Source organism: Nomascus leucogenys, chromosome 3 (assembly GCF_006542625.1).
Source record: "Nomascus leucogenys isolate Asia chromosome 3, Asia_NLE_v1, whole genome shotgun sequence".
NCBI lineage: Eukaryota > Metazoa > Chordata > Mammalia > Primates > Hylobatidae > Nomascus > Nomascus leucogenys.
The window spans coordinates 3,722,801-3,733,593 of record NC_044383.1 but is presented as its reverse complement, the minus strand read 5'-3'; the positions used below and the strand labels follow the sequence as shown (position 1 = coordinate 3,733,593).

The following is a 10,793-nucleotide window of genomic DNA, read 5'->3' as shown; positions in this document are numbered from 1 at the left end:
CAGAGCTTTGTGGGAGGACAAAAGAGATGATGTGGATAAAGTGCTCCGCAGATCATCAGGGGCGGCAAAGGTGAGTATTGCTGTTAGATGTGTGGAATATTTGACTCACTTTGGAGACTATATTTAAGAGATGGTCTCTGAGGGATCTTGAATCAGAAACAGTGTTCGCCTCCTCCTGAAGTAGTGCCTGCCCTCACTTTGTCCCTGGCCCCAGTCTTTCCAGGAGGGACAAAATGCCCTCTTAGATTCCCACTAAGTACCAGAAACTCAGTGGGACCTCAGCTTCCCCGCTCAGCCTTGACCAGGTGCCCCCATGCAGGGGTGAGAAGGGCGCAGGTTCATCCAGGGCACTCAGGAGACCCACTGGGAGGCTGGAGGGTGGTGGCCTCAGATGCTTTTGCGTCTTCTCCGGGGGGACACCACCCTGGAGTGGCCTGGGGGGCAGGGCAGGCACTGCCGAGGAGAGCACTGGGGCTTCCACTGGATGCCGGATGGGATTTAGCCAAGATTCTCTCTGCCCAGATCTCAAGGTCTTAGCACATGGGGACTGGGAGCCCGCATGCTTCTGTATCCTGTGTGCAGCTGTCTGTGGGGTGGTGTAGAACCAACTGGGGGGGGGAGTGGCATGAGGTGGGGACTCACCAAAACTGACGGCGCTCCGCAGAGAACATCTCTGTGGCCATCCGTGGATCTGTGAGTGCAGACCTAGAAGTCACTGTGAATTTTGCCAAGGACGACATCCCAGGTTATAAAGCTGCCACTGGATTCACCATGATTGGCACCTGTTATTGTCACAGGTTCAGTTGGCTGCACTCAGTGGGGCAGGCGGAGTCACCAGGGCTGCCTCTGCTTGCCAAGGAGCCCAGCCACGGGTTGTCCCTAGGCCAGGGATAGGAGCGGGAGCTGCATCCACGCTCACTCCCAGCCCCACCACGACGGCAACTCGCTCCCTGTGAAACCTACGACTCTACACTGGGACATGACAAATGACCAAAAAATCAATTTGTAATCTGATTGGAGGTTTTTGATTTCCTCTGATGAGTTTAAATTTCATTAAAAGCAACCTTATTCCAACATAAAAGGAATCCTTGAAGGGTAAAACAGGGGATTGTCTCACCGAGTATAAAGCATCCCAACTCTTTTGTGTGATTTATTCATGGCATTAATTGTGAGGGCCAACCTGTGGTGTCCGTTGGCAGCTGCGCCGTTATCAGGGCCTGGGATCGGCCCAGCGAGCTCAAAGCACAAGGACTCACATTCAAAAATCACTCTTCGGCATATTGACGCTTCAGTTATCAACAACCCTTTTTATCTGCTGGGAGGGAGATCGCAGCTCGTGGGGCCGGAGTAAGCCACAAATCACTGCTGCCGCCGCCTCTCTGCATTCTCTTAATTGTATGTATTCTCTGGAAAAAAAAATGATCATCGTGGCCTCTTGTCTTGATGAGAAATTGACATTTCTGAGGACTTCTTTGGGCGCTCCGAGCAAGCGAGATAAGGCGTGGGCTGTTTTAGAAGAGAGCAGCCTTTCTTCCCTTTCAGGGGTCTCTTCACCGCTCGCGTTGACCCACTTGATGAGTATGGATTTCATGAGGTCTTTTTCAGCATTTGAACTATAAAAGGCTCAGAATGACACCACCCCTTATAGACAAAAGATAACCTTGCCCTTTGAATATATTGATTCTTTATTAACTAGGCTGTTTAATGCAATGAAATGAGGCATTAGATTGAAGCCCATTTCAAGTGCTTTGAATAATCTTTAAAAGCATGAAAGACCTTAAAAGGCGGCCTGACAATAATTGGCATGCATTTTGAAAGAAGGCAGTTCTTGCTTCTGATTTGAAACACAAACATAAAATAATTTCTCCGTCCCCGGGTTACAGGGCATTGGGTACTCGTGGCACCAGCGCAGAGTGGGAAGGAGGTGACTTGCCCAGCAACTGCTTGTCCCAGCCCCAGCCCCAGCCCCAGCCTCCAGCCACTTGGAAGGGAGCCTGCAGGGGAGGGGAGTGGGCAGGCTTCAGGCTTGTACCTTATAAGCCTCTCTCTTTGCTGTCTCTTTAAGGCTGAAATGAGAACCTGATTGTCAATGACAGGAGAAAAAGGTATTCACAAGTTTCTTTATGTTTTGAATAATTGTTTCCTGTTTTGCTCAGCAGAACAAGTAATTAAGATGACATTTGTGAGTACTAATTTGGATCACACTTATGTGTATGTGTTATAAAGCTGCAAGCCAAAACATGCAAACCCAGCCTTTCACGGAGGAGAAAATGAAAAAATACTGAGTGAAATGGGAGCATGGGAAACTCGGAGGAGCTGAACATCGGTGTGTAAATTAGAACCTCAGTGTTGACGGCAGATCTCATTATAGTTGGTGCATTTGGCTACCGACGTGCAGCCAGCAGTGCCCGGGGCTAGTGCATGGGGTCTGCTCTGCCACTGTGGTGGCAGTGGAATCGGTGATGCCCCTCTTGCAGACCGTAGGCAGCACAGGCATCTGGGTGCCCTGTTATCTGCACACCCATCCAGAGCCTTTGCTGCTGTGCTCACTCTCCTAAGCCTGCTTCTCGCCCAGTGGAACCCAACCATGGAACCAAAAGCAGCATGTGTCTGGGGTCACTGGAGCCATTGTTCTCTACCTGCCCAGTGCACTATTCAGAAGCAGAGGGGCTGGGGCAGAAGGTCTGGAGGGAGTGGGTTATGAAGCCCCTCAGTGAGCCTTGGGATTGTTTGAGTTCTCAAAGACAAGTGCTGGAACAGTGATTGTGTCACCCCAGTGCTGCTGTGGTCCACAGAACATCTGTGACATAGAAACATCAGCCAGAGTGCAGCATGAATGCAAATGGCACCTCTGGGGGTCAGGACCACGTAAGTGACAATTTGCTGAACCTCTCTCTCTATGCAGGTTAGAAGACGGAGGCTGGATAACTTTGTGGAAAGTTCTTCTGTGGATCATTTTTATCTTGGCCAAGTTGCAGCTTCAGAACCCGGTATGTGCAAATGAAACCCCTGATATAACTTTTATGTTAGTGTTGTCATTTTAATAATCAAAACAGAGAAAATTACCAAAAGTGAAATTCACAGACAAGAAATACTTTAATTAAATATTGTGTAAAATGAACATTTTTATACAGTTAAATATCTGAAAAAATGTACAGATAAAACAATCTTATTGTAGGGTCTTTAACAGTAAAATCTACTATTTAGTGAAGTGCTCAGTCTTGAGAGAGTGAAGTGATGTGGGCATTGACTACTTAACCTAAAACACAAAGCAAGTGAGGGCATGGGGAAGCTGGCAGGCGTTCTCAGTGCGTCCATGTGAGCTCTTTTGTAGATCAAACCCTTACTCGTACAAAATAAAACGGAGGCAATTTAGTTCCAAAGTGACTTCTCCGGCTTTCCCATGTAGCTAGGTCTTGTCAACCATCACAAAGCCAGACTGTGACCTGCTGACTCCTGGGGACATTATTTAATTTTGTCCCTAGAATGAACACTTTCTAAGTTGTGCATTGTTGATTTTTGTCAAGAAGGTATTTTAAAGTCCCTCCTTTTTGTTTTAAATTCGATTTCTGCTGCAGTTTGCAAAATGTTTGCTGTGCTTTGTTTGCAAAGCATTTAGTGCAAAGGAGAAAGAAAAAAAAAACACCTGACACTTTTGGTCTCACTGTGGGTTTGGCACTAAGAGGCACGATATCTGAAGGAGGTCATTCCAGTTTTAAAAGTACGGACAGTGCTGTTGGAACTGATCACAAAAATGTATTGTTTAAAAAAAAAATTGAAAACCAGCAGTAATTTGGGTCCCCCTGAAACCTCTGTGAATCGGAGGTGGGCCCAGGAGGGTGCAGGACGCAGCAGAAATAGTCCCAGAAAGGAGAGACGGGTCATGCAGCAGGCTTGTGCTTCTTTGTGTGTGTTTGTGTGTTGTACACCATACATCTCCAAATGAAGTATTTATTAACAATTGTAGTGTAAGCCTGTGATAAAATAGCACAAAGGTTCTTTAAAGAAGAGTCCACTTTTAAGGCATCAGAGAAGTTAATGTGGCAAACATTTTAATTAAAACATCAGAAGTAAATTTTATTTTAAACTTTAGGCCTCTGAATTTTTCCAGTAAACACAGTTCAGCTATGTGGCAAAGTCATGGGTGGCATCTAAAATGACTTTTTACATTCTACAAAAAAATAAAATAAAATAAGGACACAGCCCCAGATGGTGTCGCCTCTTCGCGGCCGCTCCACATGCACAGGATCTACTAGGATTTGTCACGGCCGGGTGGCACCGATTTGTTTTGACTATACAACAAACTTTTGTTTCAAAAGTATTTGTTCAGATAACTTAAAAATAATATAAAAATAAACAATGAATTTGACTTTTCCTCAAAATAAAAAAAAAGGATGGAAAGTCTAAACAATAGCATATTTTTGAAGTACAAATGAAATGTAAAGACACTGGTTCAGCTTAAAGAAACAGATCAGAGACAAGTTCTTGGCTAATGCTCTTCCCAGTATCACAACACCAGGCCATGATCAAAAACCAATACAGACGAGAAAGAAGAAAAAGGAAAAGGCAGGAAAAGCAATGTACAAAATTTCAAAGATAAATACAATATTTATAATTGATATGTTACAAAATAAAGTCCCTTAGCAACTGCAAGTGTTCGTGGGAAAGTAAGTATCAAATGAAGACCATTTTATTCCTTATAAGACACATAAGGAATAAAACTTGTTTTTCTAAATATTTTAAGTGGATCTGAAAAAAATTCAAGACAAGTGTATAAATATTTAGCTACAACTTTGGCAAAATCACAAAAGTCTACAATTTTATAACCACATACAAAACACATTAGGGAAGAAGGAGCTAGAAGTCAAAAGGACAATTTCTGGTACAAGAAACATAGACCTCACAGTAGCCTAAGAATGCAATAGTATACAGTGCTAGCAAAAGTTGAAAAAATGTTGCAGATCACACTTGCTTAACAGGAAGCTCTAGCAGTGGGAGAATATTGGAACCAACAGACAGTAGCATTTTTTCTCTGTCAGTGTGCTTGTTGAAGGCAAGAGAATTCAATATCAAAGTTACAATTTCTAACTACAATAAGTTACAAAGTTTCATTTCATTAAGATGAAGTTAAGCAATGATAAACCCTCCCTCCCTCCCTGCCACCCCAGTTTCTCCTCATCATATAGTCATCCTTTTTTCCAGTCTGATGGCTCATACCTCCTTGGCCCCCTTTTTATCACCACAAAAAAATATTTCACATTATAGAGATACACAACCATTGTGAATCTAAGTATGAGTACAGAAAAATGTTTGGAGGCATTTTTCATCAGTGTTTCATGATCATCAAAATGGTGCATTCACAAAGTTTCTCCCAACACATAGCAATTACTAGACATGGCCAAGACGGAGTCAGAAACTTTATACAAAATAGGCGTCGCTTTGTTTTCCTTATTCTTCAGGACTGAGAAATGTGAAAATATGAGAAAAGTTCAGTTAATAAAATGGAATTGTTCATGAAGAAGTAGGCTGTTTGCATGTTGATTCTTAATAGTTTAGTTTAAATAAAATCTTTAAACAAAGTCTTTTGTAGCATTTCAATTGCTGCTGATTTTTTTGAAGATACTGTTTCCATCAGCATGTCTTAATATACTAAACGTGTCCCCTGAAGTCCGTCCTTTGATGCTGGGTGCTGCGGAAGGTAAACAGAAGTCCCTCACATTGGCGGGACTACCAGCCCAGACATAGCTGCAAGACAGAAGGACAGAGCAGTTACTGCAGGCTCCCCCACGCGCCCTCCCGCCGACGCCGACGCGGGCGGGGCTGCCCTTCCCCCCTATTCAACTGGGAGGCTGGTCTTGCACAATTCCGTCCACCAGCCTCAGGCGTGGTTAGGGTGTGCTGGGGAATCTGCTTCCTGAGGTGGGGGCGCATGTGGGGACAAAAACCTCCGGTCCTGCCCCTCCTGCAGCCCTCCTCAAAGGCTTCTCTTGGAAAAGGGAAGGGCTCCTGGCACTGCTGTGTGCAGAGGCTGCAGCTTCCCCGCACTGACCGGCGCACTGCCAACAGGTGCAAAGCCAACGGAGGCCCGGAGCCCCCTCTGTCGAGAGAGGTGACCCAGCCTGGTCACTCCTGTGACGCCAGCCAAGGCCGGCTCACAGGCCCTGCTCTCGCTCCCTGTGTGAGAACCAGACTGGCCTCAGTCTCCCCCTCTGCTTCCAGGTCTGGGCTCTGACCGTGCGGTCATCTCTCTGTATCGTAATGGTGAGTCAGGGGCTCTCCAGAATCAAAGCCGCTCACAGCCCACCTGCCCTGGAACCTCCAGGCAAGGGCCACGGAGAGACGTGAGTCACGGCACCACCTCGGGACCTTTTTTCTCTTCTCAGGAAAGAAGAGAAAACTTTTTGCACGAGAACGCCAAGTGGGGCTGACGCTTTCACATGAACTCCTGGTACGAATGTAATTTAAAATCTTTTACCGCTAGTGTTGTTTAATTTTTGTCAGAATGATCGTTCTCATTAATTTATGTATAACATATTAATACAATTGTTCATGTAGTGACGTGAGCTTCAATTTCTCAGTTCATTAATTTCAACAATATTAATTTATCTCCGACTCACCGTTACAACTTTATGGTTTGGAAGCCCTGTGCGTACACACCGCGTAGGAGGTGCCGTCTTTCAGCCGGCCTGACCCCATGTCGCGGGCAGGGCCGCGGCACCTCACCACCTGCCTCTGCAGCGACCCTGGTGTGGTGCCCGCTGATGGCACGCAGGCCAGTCGGCGGCACTTCGGGGGCCTGGGTGTCCCTTCATACGCTAACGGATGTTGTGAAGACAATGATTTCAAATCACTGATACCTTTCCAGTTCCTTTTTTGAGCATTAGTTCATCAAAGTGAAATATGCCACCGACTTCACAAAAGGGCCAGTTTGTCTTCTCCGCGGCTACGTCCTCAGCACCCAGCAGAGAGCCTGGTACATAGTAGGTGCTCAGTAAATACTGGTTGAATGGGTTCATGTTTCTAAAGGAGTAACTGGATTTGAGTCACTGGGAGGACCATATACCAAAGGTGGTGTCTGAAAGAGGCCAGATGACGGCCACTTAATTAAGTGCCTGCGGGCCTCAGCACCTCACAAAGGGCCACTCACAAGTTCATGAGGCCTGGGGGCACCCATGTGGCTCTGCCCGTCACACACATCACAGGCCACGTGCAGCCTGCACAGCTCAGATGGGCCAGGCGCTGGGCGGGCACAGGGTGCCCACTCCGTGTGGCCTCATCTGTGGACAGCTGTGCCCTCAGGGCCGGCCCTTCTCCCTCTTGATTCTTTCAAAGAGATCACGTAGGAAAATCAGCTCCTGTCCACAGACAGGACTGCAACCTGGTGTTAGTACACACCTGGCCCTGGGTCTAGACGCACACCCCTTTGCAAAAGATAGTGCAGCCCTGCTGGACGTGTGGTCCAGCAGATAAGGTGCAGAACCAAGGCCCAGCCTCGGGACAACGAGGGTAGGTGGATTTTGAGATGGGCTCCACAGGTGGTATGGTGCCCCGCCATCCCCAGCCAGGGCTATTTTCGCTGCTTTGTGCACAGGAGGCTGCAAGCCCAGGAGCTATGGGCAGGGCTGCATCCTGCGCTGAGAAGTGCCAGGCCCCGGGCAAAGGCCCATTGGCTGAATCAGACTGATAATGACCACAGCTACCTTCACCGCACTCCCGCCTTCTCTCACGTGGTCCCACCCCCTTAGGGGCACAGGGTGCTCCACCGTAAGTACACTAGGCGCCGTCGGAAGGGTGAGCTGGACAAAAACCAAGAGGAGGAATCTGGTTCTTTCTGGGGCTCAGTGCACAGGGGTCCTTGCTCTGAACACCAGGCAGAGGTGGCGCGCATCAAGGTGGGCCACGGGAGAACATGCAGCGGTCACAGAGGTGCCAGGAGAAAGGCCGAGCCCCCACCCCCACTCCCATCCCCACCCCTGGAGAGGACCCGGCACTGGCCCCCGGCCCCGCACCACCCTCACCTTGCAGTCCGTTCCCGTTGGCGCTGGTGCAGGAAGGAGGAGGAGAGGCTTGGGGCCGGACCACGGGCGCGAAGGCGCTCTTCTGTTTCACTGCGGAGATGACATTGGCAGGTGAGAATGAGAAAATGCCGTGTGTGCTGCTACAGTTTGAAGGGAGGGTGACCGAAGAGGCTGCCATGGTGGGGCTGGACGGCACTACTGCAACAAAGCAAACACGGTCAGCACGCGCGGCCGCGGCACAGCGCCACGGCGAGAGGGCACCGAAGGCCTCGCCTCAGACGGGGGGCGGGGGCACGAAAACAAAACATGACATGCGTCTGGCTCGGCCACGCTCTGGATAACAGGCAAGCTCTTTTGCACTGGACTTTCTCTTCCAATTGAGCAGCCCATTTTGTTCCGATTTTGTTTGTTTTGGTTTCCAATGAGATCACATTGGGCCCATTTTGGGTCAATTTATGGTCGCCATTTGGATGCCCAGCCTCCAGGGCCACCCTTCCTTTTATCCAGTAGCTCACATCACAGAACATCCAAGCAATGCACACACTCAACTCGGTAGTGAATATGAATCTGCGTGATGACGTGTGACAAAAACAGACACTTACTGCCGTAGGGAGAGTTAGCGGAGGAGCCATTAAGAAATCCAGGCGAGCCAGGGACCCCTAGATTGGCCATGGCGCCACTTCCATATCCATTCATGCTAGTGCTGACTGTGTTGTAATTGGACTGCTGGGGAGTACTGCTGGGGACGTAGCCTCGCGGGGACACGCTGCTTGTATTGCGACTGTAGCCGACTGTTGAAATCCCCCCCCCGGCCAAAAATAACATTATTATCAGCGACAGACACTTGGGGGGGGTTCCCCGAGAATCTATATCATATATTAACATTGCTAATTGACCCTGTGCTTTCCACCTGCTCTAGCGCCTGCTGCCAGCTCGGATGACCTTATCACGCCAACCCTGCTGCCACTGTCTCACCATGAGCCCCATCCTGTCTCTGCTGGCTTCGACAGCCAGCCGGGGCATGCTTCGATCTCACCGTCAGTGGCTTTCACGTTTCTCTTTACAGGCAATTATCAACAGCTGGGATTCCTGGTCTGTCCCCCCACGCTCTGTGAACTTTCGGCCTCTGTAGACCTTCAAATGCCATGACTGACAAGGAGAGCTTGTTTGTGGCCGTAACTTCCCCTGAAAGGCTGTTTGGGGGTCTTCATTTGTATGGTTGCTATTTCTATACATGGGGGCGGTCGGGGGACATGGAAGCTTCATTCCTGCCATGGGAGCGTGAACGGATGGGAACAAAATCAGCAGTACAGGAGAGGTGTTTTCTAAGATCACTGCCTGCGCGCTTTTCAATGATGAAAACTAAAATGGACCCAAACGGCAAGACGCAGCAGCCTTGGCTGGCCCAGGTCACTGCACCGTGGGACGGGGTGCGGAGTGGGGAAATGGGAGTCTCTCTCCATGGATTCGTTCCAAACTTAGACCCAAATCCCGCCGTGCAGTGCGTCCAAGCAGGCTCCCCTCGGCTCCCTAGGCCATGGCTATCCTATGGCTTAGCCCAGTCTTCCAAGGAAAGCAAAGTCGCTTATGAACACATTGAGGGAAACTTCTAGCAAATACCAGTGACCCACATGGCATCCAGTGGAGCTGCCGTTTTTAGTAACTGGGCTGTCTGAGTGTTCTTAGCCCAGCACTGGCTGGGAGGACCTGCAGCAAGGTCTTCCTGAGCAAAGGAACCAGCAGAGCCAGAGAGAACGGAACACTACGGACATTCCCCAGCCGGCCCTGGACACGTGCCTCTTCAGCTAAGGCCTCAACCAACCCGCGGAGGGCGTTCAGGGCAGGGGTCCTCCCAGCACGCCGGCCTACCTTGGTCATTGGCTTGTGACGTCTCCGACACGTTGACGGCTAGCTGGCTGCTGAAGGAGTTGACGCCCATCATGCCCGTGTGTGCAGGGGTGTTGCCCAGGGTGGGGATCTGGTTGTGATTGCGGGGAACGCTGTACAGCGCCTCGGCGATGTCCGCCGCTCGCTTCAAGATGATCTCCTGCAGCAGGAGCAAGTGGGAGCCAGCCTGTCACCCCAGGCCCGGCCCAGCTGGCCACACTCTCGGGGACCCACGGTGGAGGCATCCCACTGTCCCTTGCCCAGACTATGACCAAATCTATTTCTTAATGGGCAAAGAGCTTCCCCTAGGAAAATCATTTATTGACGCTTTTGAAAGGATGCAGTATCTGGCTGGGCACGGTGGCTCACACCTGTAATCCCAGCATTTTGGGAGGTCAAGGCAGGCGGATCATCTGAGGTCAGGAGTTCAAGACCAGCCTGGCCAACATGGCGAAATCCCATCTCTAATGAAAATACAAAAATTAGCCGGGTGTGTTGGCAAACGCTTGTAATCCCAGCTACTTGGGAGGCTGAGGCAGGAGAATCGCTTGAACCTGGGAGGTGGAGGTTGCAGTGAACTGAGACTGCCCTACTGCACTCCAGCCTGGGTGACAGAGCAAGACCCTGTCTCAAAAAAAAAAAAAGAAGAAGAAAGGGAGCAATATTTGCTCTATTCTGCCCTGCATGCTGTGGGGCACCCATCCAGCCCTCCCTGGTTCCCAGCGGCACCAACACCGTCCACCCACCACTGCCCACTGCAGATGGGTTTCAAGGCTGTGCTCTCCCCCCGTGACAAATTTTTCTGCTTTTGGGTCCTGACACCAACTCATCATTTCTACTTGAACCTAGTGTGAGGGCAAGGATGGGAAGCCGTTCTCACATCAGCCT

General features: G+C 49.4%; 1 protein-coding gene across 7 annotated transcripts in view; it reads right to left on the bottom strand.

Annotated features, from left to right (window-relative positions):
* Positions 1-3,026: 3,026 nt before the first annotated feature.
* Positions 3,027-10,793, bottom strand: part of EBF3 (EBF transcription factor 3) — a 128,178-nt gene continuing 120,411 nt past the window's right edge. For 5 of the 7 annotated variants that reach the window (XM_030805321.1, XM_030805329.1, XM_030805346.1 and 2 more), the window contains 4 exons: positions 9,888-10,065; positions 8,621-8,809; positions 8,019-8,216; positions 5,714-5,745 (listed from right to left, as the gene is read on the bottom strand). In XM_030805321.1, coding sequence (XP_030661181.1) covers positions 5,714-5,745; positions 8,019-8,216; positions 8,621-8,809; positions 9,888-10,065 — 597 coding nt within the window. Of the gene's footprint in view, positions 5,746-8,018; positions 8,217-8,620; positions 8,810-9,887; positions 10,066-10,793 lie in introns of all 7 variants that reach the window. The other 2 variants (XM_030805355.1, XM_030805372.1) reach the window with 2 other exon arrangements.